The sequence below is a fragment of the Myripristis murdjan genome, chromosome 24 (genome assembly GCF_902150065.1).
Source record: "Myripristis murdjan chromosome 24, fMyrMur1.1, whole genome shotgun sequence".
Taxonomy (NCBI): domain Eukaryota; kingdom Metazoa; phylum Chordata; class Actinopteri; order Holocentriformes; family Holocentridae; genus Myripristis; species Myripristis murdjan.
In genome coordinates this window covers 758,346-778,592 of record NC_044003.1, presented here as the reverse complement: position 1 = coordinate 778,592, position 20,247 = coordinate 758,346, and the positions used below count along the sequence as shown (strand labels likewise).

Here is a 20,247-nt window from a genome sequence, read left to right as displayed (position 1 = left end):
GAACCGCAGCAAGACACCAAAGGTTCCAGTGAGAGACAGGAACCGAACGGGAATAGAGAGTCTGAGGAGGATGAGGAAGTGAAACCGTCCAGGAACAAACCGGTCGATGAACCCGATGCTGACCCGAAGAAAACAAGAAGCAAGAAGTCCAAGATCGGTCTGTCAGGTAACGTCTGCCCGCCTCATATTTCACGGAATTCATCCAGTAGGATCCGTGAATGTCTTAGACGTGTAGATCTGTTTAATCTTTTTCTAAGGTTTCCTCCGCTCTGGAGCGGCAGCCAGACTCAGATCTGAACCCAAACATTCAGCTTCAACTGTGTTGACTTCCACTGACTGTTGATCCAATTAATTTATCAGATTTTAAAGGAAGAGTTCACCCCAAAATGAAAAGTTGACCACAGAACTCCATGTCAGATGAAACTCCTTGGAATTTTATTGGAGCAGCAAAAACAAAACAAAACAAATCAAAAGGTTAAAGGTCAGAAATCATATAGTTTGTTCAGTATAATCAAAATATTTTGCAGGTACTGTGTGTCCAAAAGTGGAATACTTACCTCAGGGACAATTGGAGTGATCTAGATGAGTGGTTCTCAAATGGAGGTATGCTGGAGTACTGCAGGGGGTACATGAGATTTTTTCAAATTGTTATCATAGCCTATGTTATGCTATGATTTGCTAAGTTCGGTAAAAATGTAAGTTTAATTAAGCATATTTTACAATCAGTTCTCCCTCTGGGTTCCTGAAGGTGTCAGATGTGTGTGTTTGTGGTTTCAATCTGCTGCCGTGGTCGTGGAGCGAGGACGTTTGTTCACTCTGAGCGGGAAGACAAGACCAAACAAATCCAGAAAGTGGATCAGTGGTTGAAGCTGGAAACAAGGAGGAAGAAGAGAAGAAGAAGCAGAAACACAAACAAGAGAATCTGCTCAGTATCAGGTTGTATCAGGAGGCTGAACTGGTCAGGACGAAGTGGACTAGGAAAGATTTCAGAGAAGGAGAACATTATGGAAAAAAGTTTGAGAACCACTCACCTAGAACAAAGCGGTGCCATTAAAGAAAATATAAGAGATATTATGGGTAATATCTTGCACTTTTGGAGCCACAGCGTTACGGTTGACCTGCAGTCGGTGCTGTGATGTGTTGTGGGTTTTTCGGTCGTTCCACCCGCCCGGGTTGAACTTAGAACAGTTTTGATTTAATGCACCCACCTAATATTTCAAATGTCTAAGAGTTCATGACATAAAAGCAATGCTGTTTCTGTAAATCAGTCAAGCAGTGTGTGTGTGTGTGTGTGTGTGTGTGTGTGTGTGTGTGTGTGTGTGTGTGTGTCTGTGTGTGTGTCTGTCTGTGTGTGTCTCCAATTTCCAATGAGCAGATTTTCACACAGGAACAAAACAGTCTAAAGCTAAAAAAGGGTGTATTGCCCAGTAAGGTGGGTCCGGCTGATCAGGCCGATCAGCTAAATATCCTCCACTAATCCACCTGTCCAGGTCGCACCTGTCTGATCTGTAACACCGGGTCCTGTCTGTCACACTTTCTGTCTGTCTGTCCTGGTTCCTGTCATAGCCTGTCTGTCATAGTTCCTGTCCACCATGCAAATAATAGTTGCTTTATTCTAATGTGGGCGGAGACCTCAGTTTTTTAATTTTTTTTAGTTTTTGGCGGGCCGGTCCCGTTGTGTGTTGCCAGCTCTCTCACTGTCTATCACATAACGTCCTCATGTGGTCAGATGACGTGGATTTGGCATTGGACGTTGTCCTCTGTCCAGACAGCGAGCAGAGCCCTGATGTCCTCGTCTGACCAGGACGGCCGCTTGTCCTCCATTTTTCTTTTCTGTTATGTTTCGGCTACAAAGCGAGCTGCTGCGCTGACATCTGGACTGACCAGCTGCAGCATGCCCCGCCCACAGCCATGCAAACCCCGCCCACAGTCCATTGAGCCCCGCCCACCACCCAGTAAGCGCCACCCACCAGCCAAGCAAGCCCCACCCCAACCAGCTAAGCCCCGCCCGCTAGCCTTAGCTCCGCCTCAGAGCTGGGTCAGTCCTGTCTGGCCCACAGGAATTCTCTGGGCCCTGGAGCGTCTCCAGATGATCCAGCTGTCATCATAACGATGCACCATGTCTGTATAACGTGTGGGTTTATTGAATTTATATAAAGGAACAGTGAGTGAGCTGGCAGCTAGCTTGTTGAGGACGTAGCCGTCCAGTCATTTGGAACTGAGTTGCACTTCTTGCCTCCCCTTGAATCCTCACCAAGGTCCCTGTCCGTCCACTGATGATGACATCACTGCTGTCATGCGTTTACATTAATCCCTAACGAGCACAGCTTCACCAGACGAACCACCTCCCTCCGTCCATGTTGTCCCTCCTTGTGTCCTGCCGGCTGCTCTCTCCTTTCCTTTGCTCTCCTGGGAAAATAAGAGGCTATCAACTTTTTTCACTTGACTTCTTGAACATTTTCTTGTGCAGACTCAAAGTCAAGGTGCATTTATTTGAAACTGTAGGTGTAAAAAAAGTAAAATAAAATGGATGAAATGCTTTTGCCAGTGAAGAAGAATAGCCTTGATGAGTAATGACGATTAACCTTTTGCAGCCTGAGCAAATTCACTTGATTTCTCTCAAAAACCAAAAATTATTGGAACATTAATGAAAAACTGACCATAACATTTACAGAATTATTACTCAAAATTATTAGAATTATATATTAAAATGATATATTTAAAAATATATTACATATAAAAAAAAAATAAAAATGAAAAATAAAAGAAATAAGTGAATTTTGTTAACAGGTGGAAATAAAGTCTTTTTGAAGTAAAAGCCTGCCCAGCGGCTCCTGGGACTCAAAGAGTTAAACTGGTCCAAGCAGATTTATGTGAGGAATTTTTCACTTTCTAAGCTCAAGTAAGTTTGCTGGATTTTCACTCAGCACAAGAAAATGTGCAGGAAGGTGGAGGTGGGGAGCCATTTGGCCAGCGGGCAGCTCAGGCTCTGACTTCCTGTTTTTGTTTTTAATCTGCAGGTGAAGAGACGAGCTGGTCTGAGGTCAGCCGACACGACCGCACAGGAAACATCCCACGACACCACGAGCTGTGACAGGACGCTCAGCTTCTGCTTCGCCTTCTTTCAGTTACAGACTTCCCTTGCAGGATTCCCTCGCTCGTCTCCAGCCGGGAAAACAAAAATCTGAAAAGTGATTAAAGGCCCTGAAATCTTCCTGAGATGCTGTAAAATCATAAAGTGGGCCTGAGATGACATACAGAGGTTGTTCCTGAGGTCACGCTGCACGTTTGTTTGTTTTTTTTTTACACTTAAATCTTTTCGTTCACATGGATGAAATAATCCGACTGTGCTGGTCTCATTAATCTGCCGACATGCGGCTTATAAAACAGTTGCAGTCATGTTTCCATGTTGCAGAGCAGAATCTGACTGGCTACACAGCATATGGCCAATCATCCATTCATTTATTCATTCACTTTCAAACCTCTTTTCCATATTACGGCGAGTTTCTGATGCCGTGCAAACACACAGACAGACACAAGTTTCTTTTTTTTTATTCCAAGTGTCATCTGAATCATGTTCATATCAGAATACTGCTGTCCATGTAAATGTCATCACTGTAAGGTGGAACAGCTTGCATTGCATCAGTTACTGATTATGTCCTTGAAAGATCTTGGAAGATGATTTCCTTGAGAGTGTGGGAGCCCTGAGCCCTTGAAACAGGTTTCTGTCTGACACTTCAGATTAAAACGCTGCAAACACTCAAGCTTATTTTGAAAAGTCACACTGAACCCTCTTTGCAAAGTCCCATTTCTTTCCAAATAAATAAATAAATAAAAATGAAAATGCATTTTGTTGTTTATGTCAAAAAAGAGAAGAAGAATTCATAAAATAAATGTTCTACCCATAAAATAAACTAATAATAATAACAAAAAAGAATTGAATGAAAAAGGGAAAAAAAGCATCCTAACAGGCCAACTTTAGGATTTTTTTTTGTTTTAAATATTTGTGTGGAGAAATAAAATGGCTTCTGTTCTGAGGGTTAAATAAAGCATTTCGAAATAAAAGCCTGTCCCTGGGCTCATGGGTTTCAAAGTTATATGGAGAAAGATTTGTGAAAATGTTGAAATATGTCTTACACAGATTGTTTACTTGCTTATGTCTTTCTGCCGATGATGTCGTTGTTGATGAAAGATCATAAATAAAGGTTTTAAATTCACCAGGAAACTTTTTGTGCAGTGAAACTTCCGGGTCCCAAATTTCCTGACAACAGAACAAGATAATTACCTCAATAAAACAACGGTATATATTTTTTTTTTTTTTTCTCAAGGGAATGCATCCCAACAGGCTGTTCTGCTGATTTAAAGCAACTCAGCAGGTGTGTGTGTGTGTGTGTGTGTGTGTGTGTGTGTGTGTGTGTTTGAGAGAGAGAGATAGAGAGAGAGTGTTTCTGCTGCCTTCAGGTGCTCCAGGTAACCTCCAGTCTCTGGGTTCTGAGGTGGTAAATGTCTGCATCTCGTGGTGCCTTCAGGTGCCTGGAAAATACAGCAGAATGGAGCCAGTAGGAGTGAAAGCAGGAGGCTAATTACATCTGCTCATGTTGAACAGCTGTTTTGTGAGAGTATTTTCTTGAAACTCAGCAATGTCACGTTTACAGATGTACGTTTTTGATGAGGTGTTGTCGCCAACTCATTTAAAAGCCGAGTCCCTTTCCCTGGCAAGTTTTCACAATTAAAGGCCTCTCTCAGTTACAAGCCGGGTCGAGAAATAGATCGGAGTATCATCAGCATATATGATGTGTCTCAAAAGCAGCTGAACAGACCACCCAGTGGGAAGAGGAGTGGTCCGAGGACAGAGCCCTGAGGTACTCCAGGTGCCTTCTGCTCTCTCTATTCACTCTCTGATCAAAGACATCTGCTGACATGATAGCTCTCCACAGACACACACACACACATACACACACACAAGCTCTGTTGATTTACATTGAAGCAACACCTGAATCTAGATGATCCAAACTGAAGCAGGTCTTCACCTCATTGGAGCGACAAAGTCTTATACTTTAGCTGCTGCCGGCTGCTAATTACACCGAGCATAGACAAAAACTGTTTCCCTGTGATTCTCAACACCTGTGATGACTGGCAGTAATGTAGATGTCCTGTGGTCTCTGCCTTAACCATACGCCACCTAGTGCTGGGAGGAGTATTGCATCTCAGTACAAATCAAATCCAAGGCTCCCTACACTCACTGTCTGCCTCGTGGAAACAAAGCTCAGCAATATAAATGTGTTGTGTTAAAGTGACCAGCAGGCTAAATGTGTAGCATTATCACCTCTACGTAGCTCAGAGAGTAAAGAGCAGGAGGAGTGAAGCCTGTCGGAGCTGACTTTCCCTAACTCACTTTGCTAACTTTCCATAGAGATAATATTGATGTAAAAATGAGTTGGCCAGTAATAATTCAGCTGGTGATTGGTTCCTTTTATTTACAGATGTAGAGACTGTAAATATGTATCGCTTCACTTCTTAAAGAAAAAAAAATCAGGCCATTTGTTTGAGAATTTTTCTCCTGTATTAGTGATGGTTTCCTGAAACCAGGATTAAGTTCATGAGCTAATTTTTTTTTTCCCTCCATGTATTTATATTCACAACAACCAAATATATTTTAAAGGGGGTCGAATATGTTATTAACAGCAAATGGGGAGAGGGCAGCATATTTAGGAGCTTGCTTGTTAAGATTCAAACGGACTGGGATTATTGTCATGAGAAATAAAATTTTTTAAACTGTAAACAATATTGGCGCTGGCATGAAAGCATCTTCAAACTATGGATTTGAAATATTGTCTGGACTGATGGAAAGGACTGAGAGAAGTTCCCTTCATGTCCACTTGGTGGCGCTCCTGCTCTGAATCGGCCGTGCTGCTCCCTCTGTGCTCAAAGTGCAGATTGTCCAGTTGACTCCAAAGTGTCCTGTGTTAGCAGCCGCTGTGTGGAAACAGGAAGTTGACTCTTTTTAATGGGAGTTGTGTGAAAGTGCTCAGCAGTCAGAAAGTGAACAGGAGAGCAGAGCAGAGACTGTGAAGCAGCTGGACTCCACTGGACTCCCCGTTCTCACTGCAGGTGAGGACAGGCCGCTCGGTGTGTGTGTGTGTGTGTGTGTGTGTGTGTGTGTGAACCTCTCCTGATAGCACGACGTTTGTGTTGCCCTCCCTGTTCACTGTCTACTTTGCTCGACCATCTCTGGAATGGACTTTATTGTCATTGCATGAACAGGCACACAACGAAATTGCAACCTCCCTGGAGTGCACATATACAAGAGATAAATAAAAATATATTGAATAAAAAAGATAGCAATAAGAAATATATATATATATATACGTACAAATGTAAAGAGAGTAATAAAAATATCAAATAAGCAGCAAAGACAATATCTATCTCTCTATCTCTCTATAGATAGAGAGATAAATATAGAAATATAAATACAGCTGTTACAGTGAGGAGGTCAGGGTTCTGATGGCCCACGGATAGAAACTGTTTTTCAGTCTATTAGTCCTGCTTTTCAGGGACCTGAACCTGCTTCCTGATGGCAGTAGGTTACACAGTTCCTGACCAGGGTCAGGGGTGTCTGCCCAGATCCTCTGTGCTCTGCTTAGGCATTGGGAGTTGGCAATGTCTCCAGAGGGGGCAGAGGGCAACTGATGATTTTTTCAGCAGTCCTGGTTACCCTCTGCAGTGCTGCCCTGTCAGCAGCCGAGCCGACCGCAAACCACACTGTTGCACAATACAGCAGAACAGACTCTGTGGTGGCCCTGTAGAAGGACACCAGGAGTTTCTCGTCCAGGTGCTGCCTCCGTAGCACCCGCAGAAAGTGGAGTCTCTGCTGGGCCTTCTTAATCAGCGCCGTCGTGTTGGTCGTCCAGCTGAGATCTTCCGAGATGTAAGTCCCCAGGAACTTAAAGGAAGTCACTCTCTCTACACACACGCCATTGATGGTCAGTGGAGCATGGACCCGTCCCTGCTTCCTGAAATCGATGATCATCTCCTTGGTCTTGGGGGTGTCTCATTTTCCCCCCGTGATCAGGCCAACCACAGTGGTGTTGTCAGGGGGGGTGGGGTGGGGGCAGGTTGGCCAGTTTCTCCACCAAGATGTCAAGGATGATAATATGGAATGCCAAACTATAGTGGACAAACAACAGCCTGACGTAGGTGCCTGGGAGCTCGAGGTGTGTTAGGGCCATGTGGAGGGCAGTGGCAATGGCGTCCTCCGTAGAGCAGTTTGCCCTATAGGCTAATTGATGTGGGTCGAAGTGTCTGGGGAGGCAGCCTTTGAGGTGCTGGAGAACGAGCCTCTTGAAACACTTCATAACGACAGACGTCATAACTCCACTGGTCTGTAGTCACCAGGTCCCGTTATGGTTGTTTTCTTGGCCACCGGGATGATGATGGCTATCTTCAGGCAGGGCGGGACCTCAGGTGTTGAACACTCCTGTCAGGACACCAGCTAGCTACCACCAGCTAATCCTTACTGTATATAGAACTACTTACTGTATATATAACTTATTTTTTACTTATTTTTATCTATATTGTAATTTATCTTTTTTATTTTTTGTTCTTTATTATTACATGTTTGCACTAAAAGGAGCTGCTCTTAATCTCATTGTACATGTGTATAGTGACAATAAAGGCATTCTATTCTATTCTAGCTGGTCAGCATAAGCACAAAGCACCGTCCGGTCCAGCAGCTTTCCTCTGAGTTATCATCAGCAGTGCGCACTTCACCTGATGTTCCTGGAGGGTGAGAGGACTGCAGGGTCGTGGTCGGGACACCTGAGGTGTAGTAGGTCTGGATGACTTGAAGTGGGTGAAGAAGTGGTTGAGTTCCTCTGCTAGCGAGACATCCACGTTGACTCTTTCTCACTGCACCCACTCTCTCCTGAGACGTGCCTGTCCAGAAGGTAACCCTGGATTTGTGAAACTCTGGCGATGTCGTCCTCTGAGACTGACTTCATGAGGAAAGTGACATCACTGTCAGATCAGCAACATACACACACACACACACACACACACACACACACACACACAGGGCTGATGCAGTGAAGCAGAACAGGATTTTCATGTTTCCCTATCTTAAATTTTCATTTGGCCATAATTTTCAACATTGATCAAGACAAAATCAACTTTATCTAAAATGTTCAAATTGTTTTTTTTTTGTTTTGTTTTGTTTTTTTTTTTATTGGTGACCCAAGTCAGAGTCAGGGAGTGTGATCTGAACTCATTTCAACAGTGAAAAATACAGAAACAACCAGACAGATAGCCTGGATCAGCTGGAATCAAGTTCTTTTATTCTGCCATTGACACACCAGGAGAGGAAAACATCACCTGTTGTTTCACCTGCTATATTACTTTTACACTTTGTAACATCTACAACAATCACCTATTATTTTCATAGTAACCCTGTGAAACCTGAGCATTTGCAGCTTGAAAAATAAAAAGCAAGAAATTAGTAATCAGTTGCTTGAAAAATATCTTTAAACAAGTTTTTAAAAAGATATACATGAAGAAAAAAATAAGAGAAAAATAAGAAAACCAGCAAAAGCAGTTACAAGTCAGCAATTTATATTTATTACAGATGCACATTTAAAATTTAATTACGACAAAAACATTTTAATTAAATAAAATTTAAAAATCACAAATTTACCCCTAGAAAAGTAATAATCAACAAAATGGATTTTGCTGAGAGGCTGATCAGAGCTTTGTAAATGTCAGTTGTTGTCAGTCCATGTGTGAAGAGTCCCAGAGGATTCAAAGTCCTCTGTAGATGAAGCTGCTCAGTGGGTTTGATGTAAAGGGCGGCTGCTCTGAGTGTTACGTCCACTCTGTATATGTGACATGGTGCTGACAGGAAGACAGCACACATCCTGTCATGGAAAGCTTGTTGTCATCAATCAGCCGCTGTGTTTGTGTCAAGGTGTTGGCTCTGCTATGGAACCGGCTGGGAAGAGAGAGAGGAGGTTCCCCGCCTCTAGAACCACTCTGTCTGGAGAACATGACAGCCAGACCAAAGCTCAGAGGTAAGACGAGGATCTCTGACTGTCCATGACTGTTCTCCATCTCAGAGCTCAGCAGGCAAATCAGCACAGCAGCATTATTCACAGGAAAAGCTCTGTGTTGTGTTGAAGGACTGAACCTGAACCTGGACCTGAACCTGGACCTGGACCTGAACCTGAGCCCAGCTGTGTGTCCATCAAGAGTGACTGGTCAATGGATAATCGTAAAGACTTCAAAAGCAGAAAGCACTCTGTGGACCAAGGGTAATTATTTCAAACTGATGATAAAACAGATGTTTTTCTGTTTTCAGATTCACAGTCATGAGATACAGAATTGATTCCAACCTTAAGACTCCATTGACTGGGTTTCCTGTTTCAAAACATTTTATGCGTGTGTGTGTGTGTGTGTGTGTGTGTGTGGGTGTGTGTGTGTGTGTGTGTGTGTGTGTGTGTGTGTGTGTCCTCCACAGAGTCCACCAGCAGAGCTCAGAGGTTCCCAGTGCTCAGTCTGTCCAGCAGCATCAAACAGACCTGGCCTCCATATTTATGGTGTGTAAATGTACAACAACATACCAACTGAAAAACAACCATTCTGCTCAGAATCGTCTCCGTGCTGCTCTCTTTACATCTTTCAGCCTCTTTGACCTGGATTTGATTCGGTGTTTTGTGTCCAGATTTTAATGTGGAAGTCTGATTCTTTTCTTTTTCTGTTGCAGCTGCTGGAGGAGGACATGGTCACCTTTGTGAAGAAGGAGCTGAAAAACCTCCAGAGGTCTCTGAGGCCAGATTACCCAGAATGCTTAGAGAGGCAGAGGGAGGATGAGGAGGTGTTGGACGGTGAGGAGGAAGAGCAGAGGTGGAGCAGCAGAGAGGCTTTTCTGCAGATCACACTGCACTTCCTGAGGAGAATGAAGCAGGAGGAGCTGGCTGAGCGTCTGCAGAGCAGTAAGAGGCTTTGAACTCCTTTAACAGGATGGAAAGAAGGAATGATGGGAAAATAGAAATGTTTGTATTTCTACCCTCTGCTGTAATTAAATTAAAGGTGAGATTAAAGGTGGAATGAGCACAATCCCCACAGATAACTTGGTTAAAGTGTTGGTTTGTTAAATTTTATGTAAAAAGCTGAACGCAAAGTTCACATGAAAAATGCTGCTTTTCACATTTGGCTGCACACAGTCAGGACTAATTTTTCCACCAGCAGTTATGAGCTAAATCACTATCAAGGATAATCTGGAACTTTCCATAACCTGGCACTCCTCAGGATCTGTGAAGTTTAAGTTCTGCTTTTTGTTTCCTCTTTCTATTGAATGAGGAACCAACCATGAGGGACATGAAGTGCCCAGAATAAAATCTTAGCCTTAATCTGTTTTTAATCTTGCTTCATTTCTTCCCTCTATTTGGCTGTGCACTCGATGCCCAGATCTCCTAAACTCTGAGATTTTAAATACAGTTTTTCACTTAAACCAGCCGAGTTGAGCTCCGCTGAACATCAAAAAACTTCAATTAGATTATATTAGCCTCTGACACTTTTTACAAATGAGTATTAGATCCACATAGGGAGGCGGTCGGGGGGAATGGTGGGCGCACAAGACACAGGACCTCACATAAACAACACCAGCCAGTAATTGGACAGAAAAACTAGCCTGTTTTGTAGCTGCTGGCTGAAGCAATATTGCTCAGTACAGGACCAGTTTCAAACATTTTTAGTCCCTATCAATCATTTGGACCCCAAAACGTGGACAAATAGGGCCCAGGCTGAAAAATACCAGTGTTACCCTTTAACCATGTCATTTAACTTCTGGCAAGGAATTGATTGCAGAACAACTGAAATAGCCTTCGCTAAACTCTTAGAGTTGAAAAGCATCAACAGATACTTTTACCAGGAAATACTCACATTACATTTAATACAGCATCCATTTGTTTATGTTTTCTCTTGTTTTTTTCCATTCAGAAACTCTCGCAGGATGCCAACATGAACTCAGATCTAACCTGAAGAAGAAGTTTGAGTGTGTGTTTGAGGGGATTGCTAAAGCAGGAAACCCAACACCTCTGAATCAGATCTACACAGAGCTGTACATCACAGAGGGAGAGAGTGGAGAGCTCAATGAGGAACATGAGGTCAGACAGATTGAAACAGCATCCAGGAAACCAGCCAGACCAGAAACACCAATCAAATGTGAGGACATCTTTAAACCTTTACCTGGAAGAGATCAACCAATCAGAGCAGTGATGACAAAGGGAGTGGCTGGCATTGGGAAAACAGTCTTAACACAGAAGTTCACTCTGGACTGGGCTGAACACAAAGCCAACCAGCATGTCCACTTCACATTTCCATTGACTTTCAGAGAGCTGAATCTGCTGAGAGGGAACAAGTTGAGCTTGGTGGAACTTCTTCATCACTTCTTCACTGAGACCAAAGAAGCAGGAATCAGCAGGTTTGAGCAGTTCCAGGTTGTGTTGATCTTTGATGGTCTGGATGAGTGTCGACTTCCTTTGGACTTCAAGAACAACCAGATCCTGACTGATGTTACAGAGTCCACCTCAGTGGACGTTCTGCTGACAAACCTCATCAAGGGGAACCTGCTTCCCTCTGCTCACCTCTGGATAACCACACGACCCGCAGCAGCCAATCAGATCCCTCCTGAGTGTGTTGGCATGGTGACAGAGGTGAGAGGCTTCACTGACCCGCAGAAGGAGGAATACTTCAGGAAGAGATTCACAGATGAGGAGCAGGCCAGCAGAATCATCTCCCACATCAAGACGTCACGAAGCGTCCACATCATGTGCCACATCCCAGTCTTCTGCTGGATCACTGCTACAGTTCTGGAGGACGTGTTGAAAACCAGTGAGGGAGGAGACCTGCCCAAGACCCTGACTGAGATGTACATCCACTTCCTGGTGGTTCAGTCCAAAGTGCAGAACATCAAGTATCATGGGAGAGCTGAGACAGATTCACTCTGGACTCCAGAGACCAGGGAGATGATCCTGTCTCTGGGAAAACTGGCTTTTGAGGAGCTGGAGAAAGGCAACCTGATCTTCTATGAAGCAGACCTGGCAGAGTGTGGCATTGATATCAGAGCAGCCTCAGTGTACTCAGGAGTGTTCACACAGATCTTTAAAGAGGAGCGTGGGCTGTACCAGGACAAGGTTTTCTGCTTCGTCCATCTGAGCGTTCAGGAGTTTCTGGCTGCTGTTCATGTCTTTGTGACATTCATCAACTCTGGAGTCAATCTGCTGTCAGAAGGACAATCAACCTCCCAACTAAAACACCTCTACCAGAGTGCTGTGGACAAGGCCTTACAGAGTCCAAATGGACACCTGGACTTGTTCCTGCGCTTCCTCCTGGGTCTTTCACTGCAGACCAATCAGACTCTCCTACAAGGCCTGCTGACACAGACAGGAAGTAGCTCACAGACCAATCAGGAAACAGTCCAGTTTATCAAGGAGAAGATCAGGGACAATCCCTCTCCAGAGAGAAGCATCAACCTGTTCCACTGTCTGAATGAGCTGAATGATGATTCTCTAGTGGAGGAGATCCAACAGTACCTGAGATCTGGAAGTCTCTCCACAGACAAACTCTGTCCTGCTCAGTGGTCAGCCTTGGTCTTCATTTTACTGTCATCAGAAGATCTGGAGGTGTTTGACCTGAAGAAATACTCTGCTTCAGAGGAGGCTCTTCTGGGGCTGCTGCCACTGGTCAAAGCCTCCAGGAGATCTGTGTAGGTTTATAAATAACTGGCCATATTTTACACATCATATTGTAATCTCCACAAGAGAAAAAGTAAGTTTAATATTTTTGTTTTCATCTCTACTTCTTCTTCAGGCTGAGTGGCTGTAATCTGTCAGAGAGAAGCTGTGCAGCTCTGGCCTCAGTTCTCAGCTCCCAGTCCTCTAGTCTGAGAGAGCTGGACCTGAGTAACAACCAGCTGCAGGATTCAGGAGTGAAGCTGCTCTCTGCTGGACTAGAGAGTCCACACTGCAGACTGGAGGCTCTCAGGTCAGGATTCCTCAACCTGCTCAACACATGACCAGTTCAGACCTGTTTTACTTGCAGCTTCATGTCACTGATCAGATTCCTAACCTGTGTAGGTTTTTGTGAAAACACAAAATCAGATGATGTGGTGGACTGATTGTGTTTGTGATGGTGTGCAGGCTGTCAGGCTGTCTGCTCACACAGGAAGGCTGTGCTTCTCTAGCCTCAGCTCTGAGCTCCAACCCCTCCCATCTGAGAGAGCTGGACCTGAGCTACAATCATCCAGGAGACTCAGGAGTGAAAATGCTCTCTGCTGGACTGGGGGATCCAACCTGGAGACTGGAGGCTCTCAGGTATGGAGAGACACATACAAATGTCTTATAGAGGCCTGAGGAATATTGTTTCATGTTTAATGGTGGATATGAGTGATGTGGTCTGCTAAATCCTTCATAGGGAAGGTTATTTACTGCCCATGTTTCCATCATCAAAGAGAATCTGCTGCTCTGACACTGTTTCTTCCTCCAGGGTGGACCATGGTGGAGAGCAGTGGTTGAAACCAGGTCTGAGCAAGTGTAAGTGTTGATTCATTTCATTTATTTTATTTACTTGTTTTTAACAGGTACAGTGCACATTAAAAAGGCTAGTTTTTAAATGCAGTCCCTGGCCAGATGTTACACATGCTCCCTAAAAGTAAAAATTGAAAACGTAAAGATTAAAAAAACATAACAAATACATAATAAGGTAATCTGCTATACTGTCAGCTGTTAAAATTCATTTTCATATAGCTAAATAAGTTGATCAAATAAACTGGACAAGATGAGGTTAAGCAGCATCAAACAAATATCATCCTGCAGCCAGAAGAAAACCATGAAGCAGACCACACATGAATAACACCAGCAGGTAATAAATAAATGTTAGGACAGTCAAACGGGACTTGACAACACAAATTACAGAGGATAACGTTGAGTCCTAAGTTAAGGAGACACTAGGTAAGGGATGCAGTTGAGAAATCAGAGCATAAAACAAGCAGCAAAGGTATAAAACAGCAGATGAATCACAGTGAGTGAGTTCCAGCAGAAACAGAACACACAGGGAAACACATTCAATAACAAAGCTTCAAAATACAGCAGACAACATTAAAGACAGAATGGCCCGATACAGACAACACTAACGGTGGAGGATATAACGGACCTTGAAGCCTTTGTGATCATTACTTCAAACGGCAAAACAAAGTAGACCCCCTGGACTTGCCAAACCCCCAGAACGGAACAAAAAAAGGACTCTAAAACAGACACCGAAGACCCCCAAACCTCCCTGCCAGTATAAAAAAACCCTGATGTCTTTGTTTCACCACATGAGGACATCAGTCACATGCGCAACAGCCTGGAATTTGCTCAACAACAAACCACAACTTACAGACATCTCTCAAATCACTCACTGATCAGATGCACACTGTCAGTAAAGAAAACAAACCATTCTGGACTTACAAACCCATTCCCTGCGTGATAATCTCATCTTCTCAGGCATCCCAGAAAAATCACCCCAGAATCACTAATAAACTTTCAACTGACACAGTCCAAAACATCACTTTCCACAGACTTCACCGCTTCGGAAAACGCACAGACAACAGACCCAGACCCATCATCACCAAATTTGAACATTATAAGCAAAAAGAACTGGTCAAAAGCAAAGGAAAGGAACTAAAGGGCACTACATTGGTAATGAACAATTAATACCGACGAGAAATCAACAAACAAAGGAAAATAACTGTAGTAACTAGAATATCTGCTGGAAAAAATCATTTTTTCATGGACTGATAGTTATACTTCTGCCGACTTCTCAGTCATTTTTAATCTAACAGGTGCAGTGACAACAGCTGATCTTTATCTACAACCAACTTATATGAACAGTTATATTTAAATATAGACAACTGCTTTCCAATGTCACAACAAACATATATGTTTTCATAAACTCACCGGCAGATGTTTTATTTCAGTTGGGGGCGTGTCACTCCAATTTAACGTCAGCTCCGATTAATGTGGCTAAGCAGCAAAAGTAACCAGTAATATTAAGGCTTAACAGTTATATAATTTCAACCCCATCTTTCGGTGGCTTTTGCTAATCACCTTTTCAGGCTGTTATCAATTTACCTCTGAAATAAAGATGACAGTTTTCACAGATGTGTTGATTTATTAAATGTTCATTTCAATGTACAGATGCAAACAAAAAAGACATATTCATTAAACCAATGGCCTAGGCAACTCACAAAGACTAAATAAATTAATAATGATTAATAGGATGATTAACATTAACACATTAATAACAAGAACAAAGTTACAGCCGCACATCTCCGTGGAAAATCTTACAGGTACTGTCCGTGGTGCTGAATCTGCCTCAGCAGGTACTGTCCGTGGTGCTGAATCTGCCTCAGCAGGTACTGTCTGTGCTGCTGACTCTTCTGAGGTATTTCATTAGGGCGAATCGAATCGATACAGTCAACAAAAATAAATTATTAAAAGTGTTGGCAACGAATTTCATTATCGATTCGTTGTGTCATGTGATTAACGTGTCACTCGCCGTGTCGCGGAGCAGTTTCCTTCACCTGCGGGTTTCAGTTAAACTTTTCTCATTGCCATGGAAACCACACAGACTTGGGCAATAAGATGTAGGCGGAGTAATATTTTCAGTGATTGATTCAGTATTTTTCATTTGAGCAGGCTAGCCGAGCTGTCATGCTCATCTGAGCACATACATGCGTGTTTAGCACTAAGCTAATTCTGCACTGACCAAGTCCAACAGTTCCATGAATCCCAGTCCCGGGCATCAGGTTCTGTGGCTTGGTCCATTCTATATTACACTGTCTATATTATATATATATATATATATATATATATATATATATATATATACTGTCTATATTTACATAGGCTGTTTATATTTTTCTCTATATTTTTATATTTACTGCTTATATATATATATATATTATATTTATTATTTATTACACATATACTACTTACTTATATATAGGCTGTTTATTTATACTTATTATATATATACTATTTATATTTATAGTTTTATTTATATTTTTATTTACATTTATGTATGCTGTTTACATTTATTTACATATACTGTTTATAGTTTACATACTGTTTATATCCACACATACTGTCTATATATACTGTTTATACCTATATATATATATATATATATATATACTGTTATATATCTTATATATCTTATATTCTATATTTACACTTATATTTACACTTCTTTTTCTGGTCTTTTTTTCGGGGGGTTTTTTTGGCTTATACCGGGACCTGAGTGCTAATTTCGTACCACTAGCATGTAAGTGTGAACTGGTATGACAATAAAGTTCCTTGAATCCTTGAATCCTTGAAACATTCTAAATGTCTGCTTGACCAATCAGATTACTCGGTGGGATTTAGGTGTTGTATAATTTTTAAAAATCTCACGTACCCCCTGCAGTTCCTCAACTTACCCGCCAGGGGTACGTACCCCCATCTGAGAAACTGTGACCTAGACGACCTAAAGAACAAGCAAACATTTTAGATGCGCCCTTCATTATTGAAGAACTCCATAAAGTCCTTAAAAAAATGCCAGACAATAAATGGATGGATTTCCAACTAAATACTATAAACATTTCTCTGATGTTTTATCACCACTATTTTATCAAGTAACTACAGAAATCAGAACTAACTCCTCCATACCCACACACATGAATGCTGCTGTCATGACACTTTCACTAAAACCCAATAAAGACCCAATTTAACCATCCAGCTACCATCCACTCTCATTAATCAATATCAACCTAAAAATTAGCACCAAAAAAAAAAAAAAAAAAAAAAAAAAATGCAACCAGAATAGAGGTAGTCACCCACAATCTAATCCACCCTAACCAGACAGTCTTCATCAAAAACAGGCATGCAACAGATAACATCCGTAGACTTTTTAACTTGATCAATACATCACAACAAAAACAAAACAAAACCGTAATTGTTTTTGTAGATGCTGAGCAGCATCTAGCATTTGACAAAGTTAATTGGACTTTCCTATTTAGCACCCTCCACAAACTTGGTTTTGGGAGTCATTCATCGATTGGATAAAAACACTGTACACTTCATCTAGGGCCACAATAATCACAAATGGGGTCACTTCACCACACTTCACACACCACCAGGGAAGGAGACCAGGATGCCCTCTCTCTCCATCCCTGTTTGGCATTTTTGTCAAAACCATTCACAGCAGCAACACGACACAACAATAAACCTGAAGGAATTCAAGATGCCAACTCACAACATAAAATTAGCCTGTATGCAGATGATATATTCTTATACAGTGGTCCCTCGTTAATCGCGAAAGGTGAACCGCATTATAGCGAGGGTCACAGCAGGATCTGAATGGATGGATGTCACAAAGGACGGCTGACACAATGTGTCATCATCAAAGTGTTAACAAATCAATAATCAAACTGTCTTGTTCTCTCCATCAGATTCCTATGAACTCAAACTGGACAGAAACACAGCAAACAGAGAAATTGTCCTGTATGATGACAACAGGAAGGTGACAGCAGTGGCAGAGGAGCAGCCATATCCTGATCACCCAGAGAGGTTTGACTCCTGGAGACAGATCCTGTGTAGTGATGGTCTGACTGGTCGCTGCTACTGGGAGATCAAGTGGGAGGGAAAGGTTTATATGGGAGTGACTTACAGAGGAATCAGCAGGAAAGGAGACAATTATGACTCTGTTCTTGGATATAATGACAAGTCCTGGACTCTGACCTGCTATGATGGTGGTTTCTATGCGTGGCACAATAACAAATATACAGCCATTCCTGCCCCCCCCTCTAACAGAGTGGCAGTGTATCTGGACTGGCCTGCTGGCTCTCTGTCCTTCTACAGCGTCTCCTCTGACACACTGATCCACCTCCACACCTTCAACAGCACCTTCACTGAGCCTCTGTACCCGGGGTTCAGGATTTGGGAATATGGCTCCACAGTGTTTCTTTGTGACATTTGAGGAGTGAAAGTCGCCTCCTGTGGAGAAACACTCACACTGCTGATCAAAGACATCTGCTTTGATATGATAGCTCTCCACAGGGTCAAAAAGCCTAAAATAACAGACATCGATGATAGACTGAGTGACAGACTCAGGAGGCCACAAAAACAGCCAAAAAGGAAGTGAGACAGCCACACAGGCCACAGTGCACACATAGACCCCAGTACACACACAGGCCTCAGCACTGGAGAAGGCCACATTACAGCCCAGACAAGACAGAGAGAGTTCCTCAAAGTCCAAAGCACAAGAACACAGAGGAAAACACAGAACCCCCACAACCCCATTCGACCACTGAGGATCCAGAAAGCAGTGGAAAACCAGAACTGCTCATCGAATACGACACCAACATGTCACCAGTTCCCAAGTTATCACCTCCAGAAGGAGAAACAAGCCCACAGAGGAAAACACCCAGAGAACACCAAGTCCAGCCAGGGAGACAACGCCCCAGGAGGAAACTCACCAAGAGGATAACAGTCAGAGGAGACAATGGAGGTTAAATAGAAATGTGAGTAAATAGAGTCACAGTTAAACAGAGATAAATATCCCACTAACATGTAACCACAGAATGTAGGACTAACATGTTGAGAATAATCACAAAATCTAATGTTGATTATAATACCAGTGATGAAGTGACTACAATGAATATTCATAATGAATGTAACCTTGGTTGTATGATTACATTTGATTTATCAATATGTTTTATGGAAAATAACAATAAAGAGTCTAATATTGATTGTTTTACAAAATAATCATTTACATCCAGTGTCCACTTCATCAGCTCCACCTGTACTAATCCAATCCAGCTGTTGTGCCATAAAGTTTGCTCTCCTGCTGCCTATAATGCTCAGCTTGTCTTGTTGTCACGGTAACAGAGGTGTTCATTCACTTCTATGTTTGGCACTGAGCTCATAGTTAGTGCTGCTGTTTGACTGAACTGCACTTTACTGACAGCTGTTTCCACTATTCTGTCCCCCTCATGTATAAAGAAAACGGAGGACAAAAAATGAGAAACACCTCTGAATATAAAGTCGTCCAGTACAAGATCTCTGCAAACTACAACCTCAGTAATAATTAATTGTAGACATCCTCCACACTGTCAACGGAAACTGAACATTATAAAAGGCAGAAATTATGGAAGAGCTGTTGCACTGAACTGCATTAGATTGGAGAAAGTGGACACTGAGTGTATAAGTAAGAATGTAAATACAGATTTGGTGTTAAAAGTTTAATAAGTATGAATCATTTTTCTGTGTAGTTAATAGAGAAGTGAAAGTATTATGTAAAGTACTGGAGAGACCAGGCGGACAAAGAGCAAAAGTCAAGTACCTAAAAATACTTCACATAGACATTAATAGGCTGGTCATAGCCCATGTCCTGGGCCGGACTAAACAAATAGTTAATCTCTGCTCATGTCCAGAACAAACTGCAAGACTTACCAAAAACTGATCATGTTTGGTATCAAAATAAGGTCAATGACATCAGCCCCATCTGGTCTGTCTGGGAAATGTTTAGACAGGATGTCCATGTAGGAACTGAGAAAACAGGATCAAAACCCCAGGTTTTAGGCAGTCAGGGCGCACTCTTGAGGTGCCTGGGGACACTGCATCACTCCGACTGATGAACCAACCACCATCTGATACAGGAAACGGCAGCAACGGATAGCCGACCAGACTCAGCTCTCAGACGAGGTGGCCATGGGGCCCCGAGCCAGGAGCAGCACCAGCCGATCGAGGCAACAGAATCTACGTGTCCAATCAACCATTTCTGAGACGCTTCCTGCTCTCAGCGAACCCAAGACAAGTCATGAATAAGACCAGAAGGATCAGTTGGAGAGGGACAGGATAGTTGATTACTAAAATAATTGTTTGGGTTTTTGCATTAATAAAGTTTTATCTATTCTTATAGCTGTTAGCTTCTGCAAATCCTAAATAAAGCAAGTGTCTGAATTTAAAGTAAAAGACTCCTAGTTTTACTGCCTCCATATTATAAGGGTTTCTCTTGAGCATTAGCTTCTCCTCAGTGATGTAAAATAACAGTCTGGGTGTGACTCGGTCAGGTCCATAGACAAAGGCTCTGATCGGTTGGTCTAGACTCAAAAAGTAACATTTCCCCAGCAGCAAAAGTTCACCTGCAGCTTAAGTAACATCCAGCAATTCAAGA

General features: G+C 42.5%; 2 protein-coding genes across 5 annotated transcripts in view; both read left to right on the top strand.

The window, feature by feature from the left end:
• Nucleotides 1-4,225, top strand: part of LOC115356524 (inverted formin-2-like) — a 32,155-nt gene extending 27,930 nt beyond the window's left edge. For all 4 annotated transcript variants that reach the window (XM_030047736.1, XM_030047737.1, XM_030047734.1 and 1 more), the window contains 3 exons: nucleotides 1-166; nucleotides 1,376-1,432; nucleotides 3,021-4,225. The exon at nucleotides 1-166 is cut by the window's left edge. In XM_030047736.1, the coding sequence (XP_029903596.1) occupies nucleotides 1-166; nucleotides 1,376-1,431 (222 nt within the window). In that variant the 3' untranslated portion in view covers nucleotide 1,432; nucleotides 3,021-4,225. The remainder of the gene's footprint in view (nucleotides 167-1,375; nucleotides 1,433-3,020) is intronic.
• Nucleotides 4,226-9,512: 5,287 nt separating this feature from the next.
• On the top strand, nucleotides 9,513-18,048 carry LOC115356551 (protein NLRC3-like; the record flags this gene model as incomplete). The annotated part of the gene is made up of 7 exons (XM_030047765.1): nucleotides 9,513-9,587; nucleotides 9,755-9,983; nucleotides 10,990-12,757; nucleotides 12,862-13,035; nucleotides 13,191-13,364; nucleotides 13,537-13,583; nucleotides 17,522-18,048. Coding segments are annotated over 7 exons (2,994 nt in total), but the record flags the coding sequence as incomplete, so codon positions are not given.
• Nucleotides 18,049-20,247: the final 2,199 nt, after the last annotated feature.